General features: G+C 41.9%; 1 protein-coding gene across 1 annotated transcript in view; it reads left to right on the forward strand.

Annotated features, from left to right (window-relative positions):
- The window catches only part of galnt2 (UDP-N-acetyl-alpha-D-galactosamine:polypeptide N-acetylgalactosaminyltransferase 2), a 324782-nt gene that overhangs the window by 192973 nt on the left and 115957 nt on the right, over positions 1-15852 (forward strand). Inside the window, exon 10 of the mRNA XM_028797339.2 lies at positions 2919-3022. Coding sequence (XP_028653172.1) covers positions 2919-3022 — 104 coding nt within the window. The remainder of the gene's footprint in view (positions 1-2918; positions 3023-15852) is intronic.

Genomic DNA, 15852 nt, shown 5'->3' on the forward strand with positions numbered 1-15852 from the left:
TATTGTCCTTGTACATCCACTTTCAGTTTGGCAGGGTACAAGAGGCTGTGTTTGATATCGGCTTGCTGTAACCGCTGTTTAATGTTGTAGAAGGCTGCACGTTTAGCAGCTGTTGCGGTAGAGAAATCAGGGAAAATACGAATGTTGACCAATGGTTGATGCTGGGAACATTTAAAACTGGCTGCTGACCTGGTTGTATGCTCACTTTTTGTCTTCTCTCTGATGAAGTGTATCTGTTCCTTTAATCTGAGGAAGGGAGCTAATGCAGGATGATGTCAGCGTCACATCTTGCTTGCTGTGTGTTTGAGTATTGAAGTTGACAGCTCCTGTTTGAAAATGCTTTCGATTATTCCTTGTCTTTTATAACAATAAAGCTGATATTTTCGGTAATCTGGAGTCACGTTCTCTCTTGTGCGAGTCTGTGACCCACACAACACAAGTGGTACCAGAACCCCCTTGCACAGATGGATCCCCAACAGCCTCAGCATGAGGTGCCTGCAAGAGCTCTGTCCCCTAGTCATCACAGGAATGTTCTGGAGAAGATGGCTCCATTGGACAACCCTGCCTGTTTTCTCTTTTGTTTTGAATGCATGGCTATGTTGATACGCTGGGACAGAAGAGATTGGGCTGCCACCCTGACCCTCTTTTTAACTGTGGATGCTTTGCAAGTTGTGTGAAACCTCGCTCTTGAGAGACTTGACGGTTATGATTTCCTGAAGCACCAAGTTCTTCTTCATATTGGTATGAGCCCCTTGGCCAGGGGGCGTAAGGTCCAACTTTGGCAAATTGATCGTGAACAACCTATCTGGAAACAGGTGCAGGGCTTAATAGACCATATCCAAAAGTGGTTCCATGGATACATCTTCTAGTGCATTGTAGTAAAGCTCGCTATTGATACTGTGTTTTGTCTGGGATGATCAACGGCCTCCGTGGATGCTCCAGAGCAATGTCAAAACTCTTTTGGATTTGACCCACAGACTTAAAGGGGCCTGAGCCACTTCAGCTGCTGCTTCAGGTTATAGGGAAACATTAGCTATATTGGCTAGTGAAGTGGGGGTTGCTACGTCAGGCTGTGGAGACACAATGGCTGATACACAGCTGGAGTTTACATGCTTACACTCAGTTGACAGCTGCTTAGAATTTGCACTTGAACAAGCACATATCACAGACGAATGTTACTATGAAGAGCGGGAGGGCCCTAGTTTCAAAACTCCACACTTTGTTTAGTTAAGAATGACTTTGCATTGGTGGTCCTCAGTGATCATAGAAAGACGGTATTGAAAATTGCTCATACAATCTTCGGGGGCCATCTCAGCACAGAAAAGATGAGTGATTATATTTCGAAAAGGTTTTATTGGCTGAATATGAGCAATGATGTGGAGTAGTTTTGCCTGTCAAGTTGTTTTTGCCCATATACTTCTTAGGGCCTCCCTTTCACAAATGCCTATTTTGGACAACCTTATCAAAAGAGTTGGATTAGGTATTGTTGGTACACTTCCCAAGAATAAGACTGGTTATCGGTATATGCTTGTGTTGGTTATTATGCCACATGTTGAGGTGGCCGCTTTGTGGAAGACTAACACGCAGGTTGTGGCAAAGGCTTTAACAGAGTTTTTCACATATTGGCATTCCACATGAGATCCTAACTGACCAGGGTACACCCTTTACCTTCTGTGTAATGAAACAGCTATGTGAGAGCCTTGTAATTAAACAACTGCGCACCTCTGCGCACCAGATGAATGGCCTGATTGAACAGTTTAACAAGACAGCAGATGATTCTGTGCATAGCTCATGGTGACCCGACATCCGAGGACACAGTGTTGCCTTTTCTCATGTTTGCTGTTCGTGAATCCCCTCCGGCATCTACCGGTTTGAGCCCATTTGAACCATTATTAGGCAGGCAACCCATGAGTGGTGTTGGATGTTTTTTGGGAAGAATGGACACGGGTTCAAACTGTAACTTCAAATTTTAAATTTGTCGAATGGGTCGTTTACTCCAGGAACATCCATCCATCTTCCAACCCGCTGAATCCGAACACACGGTCACGGGGGTCTGCTGGAGCCAGTCCCAGCCAACACAGGGCACAAGGCAGGGAACCAATCCTGGGCAGGGTGCCAACCCACCGCAGCTCCAGGAACATATATAGAATATATTTTTTTTATAATATTATACACACACACACACCTCCGGGTTTGGTTTACCGGATATACAATTTAAAGAGATTGTTGTTTTCATGGGAGTTGTTACATATGCATTATTTTCACTTTTAAAACTTTTGTAAAAATAATACTTTATCCTTTATTTCCGGCCCCGGGCGTGGTTAAATCTTTCTCGCAGGACATATATTCATAGCATTCGTAGTCTGAATCACGATCTGATGTGTTACCTGGTAGGTAACCACCCATAAAATCAGATTGTGTTTCAGACTACGAATGCAATGAATTTAATTACTCCGATCTCCAGGCTCCAGGCTAAAATAAACGAACCACACTCCGTGGTGCAACGTAAAGGGGCTTCACCTCTAATGCTGACGTCCGAGGTTCGATGCCCGTGAGAGGATGCAGTGGAGTGTGTACGCCAGATGAGCCTGTTTTTTGTTCTTAAATTGTGTAAAATCTCTTCTTTTGTTGTATTTTACTAGTTTGTAAGTATTTATTTCTATAAAATGCTTTATAATATTTGTAAAAGTTTTTTTTTACTTTAGATCATTATCACCTTTGGAATCCAATGGAAGCTTTAGAAATTGTTTTATACTCTTGCTCTATGTCTTATTAAGTGAGAATGCAGAGATGTACAATCCAATTAATGTTAACCAAAGATCTCTTCTTTAAGCATTACGTAAAGTAAAATAATGCATATGTATTAAGTAACTTTAAATATTTTATGTATTTTAACACTATGATTTTAAACTGCTTAGGACACCAATGATTGCTGGAGGTCTTTTTGTTATGGACAAGGAGTACTTTGAAGAATTAGGAAAGTATGATATGATGATGGATGTCTGGGGAGGTGAAAATTTGGGTAAGTATAATGTTATAATTTATATTAAACTAATAATACATTTTCCTGCTCACATACTGTATTTCAAAAAAATTGATTTGAAACAGTTTATATTGATAATTTTTATTAATATTTAGAAAATTATTGCCATCAACTCCTGAAATTTTATGTTCATGCTATACTGTTGCACTCTGCTCTTTGTGGAAGACATACGAGTTCATGATGACTTTATTCTTCTTTGTATGCCTTGCTGTGTCTCTATTTGCTGTGAAATCACTTGCCTATATGCATAGCTGCCACTTTATTAGTTTACAAATAACAATTTATTCATCAAGGTTGTTTCAAGTTACTCTACCACTGTACAACTAGTTTTTGTGCTTCATTTTTGTTCCATGTTACTAAGGCCTTTGTGGAGAATGCCCATCTAGTCAAGAAATTTAAATATTCTTATTAAAGTAGTTCCTAACTGAGAATTCATGGCAAGGTTTAAAATAATTTTAATTAAAGCATACACCAACACCACTTGAGAGTTCTGATGTAATGTGTGTGCCTACATAATATAATATTTCATCCCAACAACCTAGAGGATCTCAATAAATTCTGCAAAGAGGAATGGGGAAGAATTACTCCTGAACAATGTGCAAAACTGGTACATACTTGCCCCTTAAAGTTTTTCTTCTTCATTTAAATATCTACAGAAAATGGTTTATTTTGACTTTGGATATGTATTATTACTGCATAAGAGTTCACATTATAAATACTGAATGGATAAATATGTGTACAAGTCTTTTGTAATGCTGGAAAATTATGATGCCTTTCAAGGGGACTGAATACTTTTGCATGCTGCTGCACCTAAATTATTGTCCATTTCATACCCTACTGCATTGTAATAGATTTTTGTAAATGATTAATTCATATGCTTGCAGTATTTGGTGAGTTTGAGTTGCATTTGAAGTTCGCCTCTTATGTAGAAGTGTCCAAAATGGGAATTGACTAGAAAATGCATGGTGCAAAGAAATGGATTGGAAGCAGTCATGGTGATCTAAGGGGAAGTTGTAAGTGGTATATGTATTTCTGAGAGTAAAATTAAAAAAATATTATTTTTGGCCGTAGAAAATTAATGTAAATAAATCTAAAATATTATACATAGGAACTAAAAATGTTTGATTTTTTTTTTTTGGAGAGTCACAACTCCGTGGAGTTTGCATGTTCTCCCCATGTCTGCGTGGGTTTCCTCCCATGGTCCAAAGACATGCAAGTTAGGTGGATTGGCGATTCTAAAATTGGCCCTAGTGTGTGGATTGGCGCCCTGCCCGGGATCGGTTCCTGCCTTGCGCCCTGTGTTGGCTGGGATTGGCTCCAGCAGACCCCCGTGACCCTGTGTTTGGATTCAGTGGGTTGGAAAATGGATGGATGGAGTCACAACTCTGATTTTTTCATTTACAAAGAATTTAAAAAATAAACACATTTAACTATAACCTAAATTTGAGTTTCAAGCAAATTGTTAATTACGTGACAAACATCTTTTGTAAAACAGAGCGATCTAATCCATAAATAGTGACGTTTAAGAGACGAGCTTAATATGTATATTTTTATTGTAAACCTCTAAATACATTTAAAGTTAAGAGTATATTGGTGATCAAGACTTAATCATCTATCTCAAAAATCCAGGTGACTGTTGAAATATAATTTTTCAATATGAGAATTCAATTTAAAAAAACAAAAAACTGTTGAATCTTAGCTGCAAGGTATAAAGGATTGCAAAACACAGTAGTGTAGTAATAAGTGAATTTGCTTGGCATCTCCACTGACCTGGTATGAACATTCTGGTGCACACTGTTTCCCAGAATTTAAAACTGAATGGGGTGGGGAGAGCAAGCTATTTTTAATCTGTCCTTTTAACCATTACAATTGTAAGTGCCAACACAACAATAGGCTTCATAGCAATAACTCCTGGCAATATTGGAAATTACAGTTAAAGCTATCTTATATAATAACTAGCTGAATACCCGTGCTTCATTACGGGATAGCAACAGGAAAAATGTGTTCTAAAATATACATAAATTGCGGGTCTGGACATTTCGGAGAGGTACTGAGACTTGGTGTGGTAGGGGTCGTCGGTCCCCGTCATGGTATACAGCTTGAACCTCCACCAGTTATTAGAGACGTGGCCAACAATGTCAACCCGCATCTGAGTGGCCACAGAGGTGGTGACGTGCACAAGGTAGGCCAGCGTTGAGAACAGGCACGCACCATCACCGCTCATCCGCACCACGCGGTTAGGGACCATTACTTAGTCAATATAAATCCTTTCTTTCTCTGTCATAGTTTTACAGGTTTATTTAAAGAGGTTGTGGATGCTGAAGTCGGGAAAAACTATGGGAGTCAAAAAACACCAATTTAAAGTAAAAAGTAATTTCTATATTCTTGGTGAGAAGAGGCAGGCTGCAGACCCTGTCACGTTCCAATGCTACAAACTGTCAGCCTGCCAGCAGGAAAGAGACACTTCCTTAAATACTCAAGTCCGTTAAGAAGAAAAAGAAAAAACGCAGCAGTTCAGTTTGGGGTCATACATAGATCGTTATAGCTTGCAGTCACACCCAGGATTGCAACATGCAGAAGCACACAGTGCTTTTTACAAATAAAAAGAGGTCAGTATTTTCACAGTTTTAAGAAATACTCTTCTGCTAACTTACACGTACATAGGACCAGTTATAGCAAGTTTATTTTAGGGTGTATGCAACTCAGCGGTTTTAGACAGTGCTCACTTCCTTATACTCTTGCATGCCCATTGCTCATAAAATATCAAGGGTTACATTAAGGTTAGTTTAGTACATTACATGTATCTGCATTAGATTACATTTGTTCAGTTAGCTTTAGCACATTCTTATTTAATACATACAGTGCATCCGGAAAGTATTCACAGCGCATCACTTTTTCCACATTTTGTTATGTTACAGCCTTATTCCAAAATGGATTAAATTCAATTTTTTCCTCAGAATTCTACACACAACACCCCATAATGACAACGTGAAAAACATTTACTTGAGATTTTTGCAAATTTACTAAAAATAAAAAAATTAAGAAAGCACATGTACATAAATATTCACAGCCTTTGCTCAACACTTTGTCGATGCACCTTTGGCAGCAATTACAGCCTCAAGTCTTTTTGAATATTATGCCACAAGCTTGGCACACCTATCCTTGGCCAGTTTCACCCATTCCTCTTTGCAGCACCTCTCAAGCTCTATCAGGTTGGATGGGAAGCGTCGGTGCACAGCCATTTTAAGATCTCTCCAGAGATGTTCAATCGGATTCAAGTCTGGGCTCTGGCTGGGCCATTCAAGGACATTCACAGAGTTGTCCTGAAGCCACTCCTTTGATATATTGGCTGTGTGCTTAGGGTCGTTGTCCTGCTGAAAGATGAATCGTCGCCCCAGTCTGAGGTCAAGAGCGCTCTGGAGCGGGTTTTCATCCAGGATGTCTCTGTACGTTGCTGCAGTCATCTTTCCCTTTATCCTGACTAATCTCCCAGTTCCTGCCGCTGAAAAACATCCCACAGCATGATGCTGCCACCACCATGCTTCACTGTAGGGATGGTATTGGCCTGGTGATGAGCGGTACCTGGTTTCCTCCAAACGTGATGCTTGGCATTCACACCAAACAGTTCAATCTTTGTCTCCTCAGACCAGAGAATTTTCTTTCTCATGGTCTGAGAGTCCTTCAGGTGCCTTTTGGCAAACTCCAGGTGGGCTGCCATGTGCTTTTTACTAAGGAGTGGCTTCCGTCTGGCCACTCTACCATACAGGCCTGATTGGTGGATTGCTGCAGAGATGGTTGTCCTTCTAGAAGGTTCTCCTCTCTCCACAGGGGACCTCTGGAGCTCTGACATTGTGACCATCGGGTTCTTGGTCACCTCCCTGACTAAGACCCTTCTCCCCCGATTGATCAGTTTAGATGGCCGGCCAGCTCTAGGAATAGTCCTGGTGGTTTCGAACTTCTTCCACTTACGGATGATGGAGGCCACTGTGCTCATTGGGACCTTCAAAGCAGCAGAAATTTTTCTGTAACCTTCCCCAGATTTGTGCCTCAAAAAAGACAATCCTGTCTCGGAGGTCTACAGACAATTCCTTTGACTTCATGCTTGGTTTGTGCTCTGACATGAACTGTCAACTGTGGGACCTTATATAGACAGGTGTGTGCCTTTCCAAATCCTGTCCAGTCAACTGAATTTACCACAGGTGGACTCCAATTAAGCTGCAGAAACATCTCAAGGATGATCAGGGGAAACAGGATGCACCTGAGCTCAATTTTGAGCTTCATGGCAAAGGCTGTGAATACTTATGTACATGTGCTTTCTTAATTTTTTTATTTTTAATAAATTTGCAAAAATCTCAAATGTTTTTCACATTGTCATTATGGGGTGTTGTGTGTAGAATTCTGAGGAAAAAATTGAATTTAATCCATTTTGGAATATGGCTGTAACATAACAAAATGTGGAAAAAATGATGTGCTGTGAATACTTTCCGGATGCACTGTGTCACGCCTCTTATAGTTCTATTAACATCATACTTTTATTTGGAAAGACTGATGTACCTTAATTGTAAATATTCTTTCTCAATTCCCCCCTTTGCACATAAAATGTGCACATTAAATAAATCTGACCTAGTCAACGGGAGCAGTATCATCATATTCAGGAGGGGTTGTAGGTTCCAGGAGCAGAGGGTTGTAATTGGTATCCTGGAAATTGTGGGCATGGAGAAAACAGGCTTTTGTGAGGGAGGTGTCAATGAGCTTCTGAAGGAGGCCTCGAATACAGGGGATGAGGCAGCAACCACAAACAACCAGAATTGCGAAGGAAATGAGGACAGTGGTAAAAACAGTCTTACGCCATCCGGCCCATGCCCTGAAGCATCTTTCAAATAGTTCATTAAGGGGATTGGAAATACCAGAATTTTCCGCAAGTTCAACTGAAAGGGCGGTAAGACCAGCAAGTGCACGGGTTATTGATCTGTCAGGAGTGGTATTATTAGGGATGAAGGTACAGCAAGTGTCCCCGAACATGGCATATACACCACCTTTCTCAGCTAAAAGCATATCAAGTGCTATCCGGTTTTTTTGCCAGGTCATGAGAGAAGTTTTGTCTAGTTGTTTATGAATGCCCTCGATGGCTTCGCGAGTAAAATTAAGAAATTGCTGTTGATTGTAATAAAGATAATTAATCCAATCTACATTTTTATTTATTGTTGACCACCAGAATATAATTGATTCAAATCCAACGGCCACTTGATCACGTGCTTTATATTGGCTTGGAACTCCTTTGGGGATACCGATACCATCTATATAATACAGTAGAATCAAACATTTCAATGGTAGCACAACAGTAGTGAAGAGGTAAGAAGTGGAAAGGCATAAGTAATTGGATTAGGGTGCAACGGCCACTCCACAATTTTTTACACAATCACCATATATCTGCATGTGGGGAATTATGGGAGGAAAACCAGGAATGAGAAAGATTTTGATGAGTGCTTGCGCCAGGGGACACATTATAGGTCTGTTGACACCATTCATGTGGTTGTCTACCAACGAAGTTTGAGGAGTCAGGGCCGTTTCGAAAAGCTAGTATAGTTGGCCCTATATGAGTGGTACATTGGAGGGGTCATGGGGGAAAGGGAGGGAAGAGGTGGTGTAGAGATGTGCATAAGGGGTCCTTAGGGGGAGTCGTGGAGGAGAACAGCTGCAATACACAACAGAGACCTGCAGGGTGCGATGGGTCGGTTAAAGGGAAAGGGGTCGTGGCCAGATGTGGTCTGGCCATGGCACAGGCATAGCAATTTGATTGATTCACCTGTTTAGCAGAGTAAAATACCCATTGAAGCCATCGGTTCTGGTCCCCATAACCAGTTTCAACTGCAAAGGCGGAGGACAAGGAGGTAATATTTAAGTACTGCACAGGGTGCGATGGGGAGTCATCAGAAAGAACAGTAGCAAGGGAGGTCAAGGAGGTAGGGGAGACAGAATCAGGCCTTGGCGCTGTGACTTGAATAATGAATTTCTCACGAGGATCTCTTCCAGAGACGTCTGCCCCTAATACGTAAACACCCTCATCATAGAGTGATGGATCTTTTAAAGTGATAATTAACAGGTTACAATTATCATGTGAGCATGTTCCGCTAGTATGTCCCTTAATGATGGAGAACCTTGTCTTGAGATCATGTTGCTGAGCCTTCCAGGGCCGACAACCCCAGTCATAGGTACCTGTATTTGCAAAAACCCACTGCCATTCTTTGCAATTTCAGCCATAATGAGTGGAGACAGCAGTCACACACACATATTTTTCAGGCTTAGTCCATTGTTCATGTCTTCCGGCTCCACAAGGAGCGACGGTACAAAAGTCAATCTGGAGTGAGGTGGTCTCCCCTACTTGGAAAGTTAGTGTGGGAAGATCCTCATAAGTTTGTTGTCCCGTGTTCACCTTCAGGGAGGCTCAGAGACCTGTAGGACTGGAGAGAACATCATTGTCCACAGTATGCAGAGTGACATTTCCGATAACTATGCCAAAGGGCATGGGACGTCCAGTTAAAATTTCAAATGGTGACAGTCCCAACTGCCAATGTGTCCTTCCTCTCAACCCCATCAAGGCCAGGGGTAGAGCATCTGGCCAGGTTAAGTTTGTCTGCTCACCGATTTTTGCCAATATTGATTTTAGGGTGCCATTGCACCTTTCTACAGTACCTCCACCTTGGGTATGGTATTTGCAGTAATGATGTACATCTATCTGGAGCCAAGTTGTCAGCTCATTTATTACAGAATTCACAAAGTGGGTACCATTATCGGTCTGCAGTTTCTGTGGTATTCCCCATCTTGGAATAATTTCTTTTATCAGAGCTTTGGCCACAGTTTTTGCATCTGCATGTTTAGAGGGGAAAGCTTCCACCCATCGGGAGAACACATTGACAATTACCAAGCAATAACGGTAGCCTTTAGACGGTGTTAACTCAATGAAGTCCATTTGGAGGTGTTCGAATGGACCCATTGGGTTAGGAATGGCGGCGGGGCATACCTGAGTACCTTTACCTACATTAAACCTTTGTCATAGTGCTCATTTTCGGCAGAATTGTTCAGCATATGTAGAGAACCCTGTGGTTTCCCCAATGTCGCTCGACATCCTGAATCATAGCGTCTTTTCCTGCATGATGCAGGCCATGTGCGATTTTTGCCATTCCTGGAAAAGAAGCCTTTGGGAGGAAAGGTTTGTTAGTTTACTTATGGGTCCAGACCCCATCAGAGAGGGATCCTTCTCGGGACCACTTTATCCTTTCTCGGTCAGTGGCAGCGCTCTGTACAGAAATAATTTTATTATCTGGGTCTTTGTCATCCTTCTGTTGGAATAAAGATACTGGTGTGTTATTATAGATGGAATGTTTAGCAAAGTGGTCAACCAGTTCGTTTCCTTGGCTGACTGGGTCTTGTTTCCCAGTATGGGCTTGGCATTTAACTATTGCCAGTTTTGATGGTTTTGTTATATCTTCAAGAAGGGATTCCACTAATTTCTGATGTTGTATGGGCTTACCAGTACTGGTTTTGAATCCCCTTAATTTCCATAATGCCCCATGATCATGGCAGACTCCAAAGGCATATCTGAAATCTGTGTAAATGGTTATGACCTTCCCTTCAGACAACTGGCAAGCTCTGCTGAGAGCTATTAGCTCAGCTGCTTGTGCACTTAAACTAGAAGAGATTCGATTTGCTTCAAGTAAGTGGTCTCCTTTGACCACTGCATAACTGGTGGTGAGTGTTCCGTCGTCTAATCGCAAGGAACAGCCGCCCACATAAAGTACTCTCCTGTTTTTAATGGAGTTTCCTGGAGATCCGGCCTAGGTTTCAGGACCTTTGTTATCTCATCATGGCAGTTGTGTCGTTCCCCCTCTCCCTCAGTGGGAAGTAGGGTAGCCGGATTCAGAGTGGAGCATCTTTTAATAGTGACATTTGACAGGGTACAGCGTACATTTTGATAGTGTATTGCCCTTGCAGTAGTGAGATGTGAGGTTTTGGCCTGGACTAAGATGGAGTGAAGAGCTTGAGGCACTTTTACTGTCGGGGGACTCATGAGTACAGTATCCGTGCTTGCTAGCACAGCCTCTGTTGTTGCTGCTACTGCTCTAAGACAAGTCAGAAGTCCCATGGCCACTGGAACCAGTTTTTTCGAAAAATAAGCTACTGGCCTCAGTTTTTCTCCAGGGAGCTATGTGAACACTGCATTCATATATCCCCCCTTTTCGTTCCATGAAGATAGTGAATGGATGACAATAGTCGGGGAGTCCTAAAGCAGGTGCAGAAAGTAGTGCACTTTTTAAATCACATAGAGCCTTCTCAGCCTGCTCATTCCACTGTATGTGGCCAGAAAGAGGAAGGTCTACAGTGTTAGCTAGATTTTGTAAGGGCTGTGCTCTTTCAGAAAAATGTAGGATCCATTGTCAACAATAACCAAGAATGCCTAATATAGACATAACCTCTCGTTTTGTGACTGGTCTTGGAAGATTTTGGATGGTGGTTATGCGGTCTTTTGACAGAGCTCTGGTATCACAAGTGATGTCATGCCCCAAGTACTTGACAGTGGTTTAAATTAGCTGCAGCTTTGTTTTAGAGACTTTGTAGCCATTTTCCACAAGATGTCTTAATAATGATTCCGTTATCTTGCGCGCATGCTTCCTCTGTATCGCTACAGAGCAATAAATTGTCGACGTACTGTATTAATGCACTTCTCCTGTTAGGCCAGAAGCCTTCCAGTTTTGAGCAAGCGCCTGTCCATATACACAAGGAGCCTCTGTATAACCTTGTGGCATAACGGTCCAGGTCCAGTGGCGATTTTGAAAAGTAAAAGCAAACCAAAATTGCGAATCAGGGTGTACAGGAATAGAAAAGAAAGCATTTGCGAGGTCAATGACTGACAAATAACATGCAGATGGAGGGACAAAATAGTGGAAGGATTAGGTATGATCGGTGCTCTAGGAATGATAGCAGAATTGACTTGTCTGAGGTCTTGGACGAAGCGCCAAGATCCATACGCTTTCTTTACTGGCAGAATGGGAGAATTGACAGGAGAATACTTAATTGGAATAATAGCTCCCCGTTCAACTAAATCTTTATGTACAGCAACAATTCTGAGTTCAGCCTTGGGAGAAAGAGGATATTGTGCACTGCGAGGACGGAAGGATGACTTTGGGAAGACCACTAAGGGTTCACAATTTGTGATCCTACCAAAATCGTTTTTCCCAGAGACCACAGAGTGTCAGGAATTGTGGTCAGCCAAGGTATAGAGTCGGTTTGCAGGGAATACAGAGAAGGAGACAAGTGACAAAGGGAACGAACAACTGGCAGGTTGATTTGGATTGATACCTTAGTAACCAGGTGAACAGGGGTGACAAAAATTCCTGGTGCAACGAATTTCCAATCAGTCCTATTTTGACATGTTTCAACCCATTCCCCAATTTCTACCCAACGAGTGGTGTTAGACTTTGCCAGGGAAACATGGGGGACTGCACCTCCTAGAAAAAAATTGTTCTGTAAGTGTGTGAGGTGTACTGAAGCAGCAGCTTTAGTAGGTGAGATGAAAATACAAGGGGCTGAGGAGAAAAAAGATTTTAACCAAGGGATGTCAACTTCAGTGGGGAAATATTGGGCAGTACAGTGGAGAGTGTCGGGGACTTGGAGGTGGGGCAAAAAGGCAGGAAGGGAAAGTATGGAAGGCTTTAAGGAGGAGAGTGTGTGGGGAAATATTTAGTGTCCAGGCAGCAAAAGAAGGGCGAGGAGGTTGGAGAGTCTGGCACAGGAGCTTAGGAATGGAGCAGTAGAATCCTTGTTCAGATAAGGAGATTGAAACAGACAGTTTGGTCATGAGATCTCTTCCCAATAAGTTTACTGGACACAGATGATTTATGCATAGGATTTTTCTAATTTCTTGGATTTCTGAAATATCCCCAGTTCCCTCAACTGGCCATCTACCACCGCTTTGTTTGTTCCATTTTTTACACGCTTTCCTAAAGTCTAACCCTGTTTCCTTTTCCACTAATAGTCTAGGTAATCCTCCCTTCGGACCCTTACTGGGGGTTGATAAGCCCTCTGAAAATAATCCTTCCAACAGAGACTTTTGATTTCCTAAAGGGATCAAAATTTGTTTATTTGTTTTTCCCATTACAGTGGAACCTCGGTTCACGACCATAATTCGTTCCAAAACTCTGGTCGTAAACCGATTTGGTCGTGAACCGAAGCAGTTTCCCCCCATAGGATTGTATGTAAATACAATTAATACGTTCCAGACCGTACGAACTGTATGTAAATATATTTTTTTTAAAGATTTTTAAGCACAAATATAGTTAATTACACAATAGAAAGCACATCATAATAGTAAACTAAATGTAAAAACATTGAATAACACTGAGAAAACCTTGAACAACAGAGAAAACTAACATTGCAAGAGTTCGCGCTATAGCCTTACAACCCGATCACTGTAAATACTTTTTTTAAATGAGTTTTAAGCACAGGGGGAAAAAAAGGAACATTTGACCAAATCCAAACTTTATTTAAAAACCAACCACAAGCAACCAAGAAAGTAACATTGCAGGAGTTCACGCTGATGGCCTTACAACCCGATCGCTGTAAACACTTTTTTTAAATGAGTTTTAAGCACAGGGAAAAAAAGAACATTTGAAAAATCTGTAATTTAATAAACCACCAAGAAAAGTAACATTGCAACAAATCACGCTACGAACCACTCGCTGTAAACTTTTTTTTTTAAGAAGTTTTAAACACAGGGAAAAAAATTAACATTTGAAAAAAGAGAAAAGTAACATTGCAACAATTTACGCTATGAACCGAAAAATGAACATTTGAAAAATCCGTAATACAAAAACTAACCATAAACCACCAAGAAAACTAACCTTGCATGAGTCAAGTTCTGGCATGAAGTGAGGAGGAACTGGGTGGAGAACAATCCGGTCTCGTCACAGTTGAAGACTTGTTGCGGGATGTAGCCTTCATCCTCCACTAATTTTGTGAAATTTTTCACAAATTCTTTCGCAGCTTCAGCGTCGGAACTAGCAGCCTCTCCATGCCTTACCACACTATGAATGCCACTTCTCTTGTGAAACTTTTCAAACCATCCTCTGCTAGCTTTAAATTCCTCACTTTCGCCACTCGTAGAAGGATAGTTTTGCAGCAAATCACCATGAATCTTCCTGGCTTTCTCGCATAACATCGCCTCGCTTATGCTATTCCCTGCAAGTTGCTTCTCGTTCAGCCACAGTAGCAACAGTTTTTCCACCTCTTTCAGCACTTGAGGCCTCTGCCTGGTTAACACTGTAACTCCTTTTGCAACATCAGCTGCTTTTTTAATAGATTTCTTTCTGCTTTAGAATAGTCGAAATCGTAGATTTTGACTTCTTGTACTGGGCAGCAAGATCAGTAACACGAACGCCACGCTTATACTTTTCAATAATTTCTTTCTTTACTTCAATTTCAGTTTTCTGCAAAACTTCCTTCTCACCACTCTTCACTTGCTTGTAGAACACAAAGAGTTCACAGGTAAAGCACGCACATCTGACTGAGAACAATGAACAGGGAGAGGCTGAACATGTGCTTAAATACAGTAATCGGCGCATACGTACCGGAAGGAAAATGAAATAGAGCACAAAGAGTTCACAGCGAAAGCACACACGTCTGACTGAGAACAATGCAACACGTACGGAAATCATCAGCGCGTACAAACCGAAAGGGAAACTGGCTTGTTCGTATACCGAGTGTGTGGTCGTGAACCGAGGCAAAAGTTTGGCGAACTTTTTGGTCATAAACTGATTTGTACGTGTGCCAAGACGTTCGTGAACCGAGGTTCCACTCTATTAGATAGCACCAATACTGCAAGGTATAAGGTTTCAGCACCTGTGATTTTCTGCCCCGAGTCCCTTCCGTTTCCCGGGTCACTGTCTGCTGTTTCGTGGCTTTAGCGGACTAACAGTCTTGTTGAACAACTGGGTCTGGGGCTTCAACTTTTCATTGCCGACCCCCTTCTTCAGTCGTCTAACAGCTGGTTACTGCTTATGGTTTCCACAGCAGATCAACCTGTTGGAGCAGGAATATGACCAGACATAAAGGAAAAGGAGTCTCGCCCTCCCGCAACAGTGCTTTAGTGTCTCGCCTGTGAGGTGTTGTCCCTCCTATCTTTTCTTCCCACTCCTCGCCTTATTTTTAAAAAAATTTTTTCCCCCAAGCCGGTAAAAGACTCCGTCCAGTTCAAGGTAGCGTACTAACTAAACATTCTCTACACCTCATTTAATCGGCACCCAGGTCAAAAGTGCTCCTTTCTACTTTCTGTTTTTCCCACCCCTTCTTTTAATATTTCTTTCAATTTCTAGGGGCATACTCACTAGCTACTCTGGCACCTGTATTTCTGTCCGGAGGCACCTTAATCAGCTAAGACTATCTTTCCCAGTCAAGAAGACCCCAGGTACTGACCAAGAATTTTCCTCCCGTCTGGAAGTTCCCAGTTCACTTGACTTTCAGGAAAAATCAGAGGAGGTCAAGGACTCCCCATGCAGGAGTTGCCAGAGGCAGGCCAGTCCTAATTTTTTCCAGAGCTGGTCCTTCCGATCCGACCGGAATCGGTCCTTGAGCGGGATCATCCAGAGGACCAGCATAAGGAGTCACTTGGCTGTCTCTGTCCCTGTATGGGCCACCAAAAAACTGCTCATAAAATATCAAGGGTTACATTAAGGTTAGTTCAGTACATTACATTAGCTATAAGAAATTATATTCTTATAGCTTTAGTATCTGCATTAGATTACATTTGTTCAGTT

The sequence above is a fragment of the Erpetoichthys calabaricus genome, chromosome 3 (assembly GCF_900747795.2).
Source record: "Erpetoichthys calabaricus chromosome 3, fErpCal1.3, whole genome shotgun sequence".
In the NCBI taxonomy this organism is placed as follows: domain Eukaryota; kingdom Metazoa; phylum Chordata; class Cladistia; order Polypteriformes; family Polypteridae; genus Erpetoichthys; species Erpetoichthys calabaricus.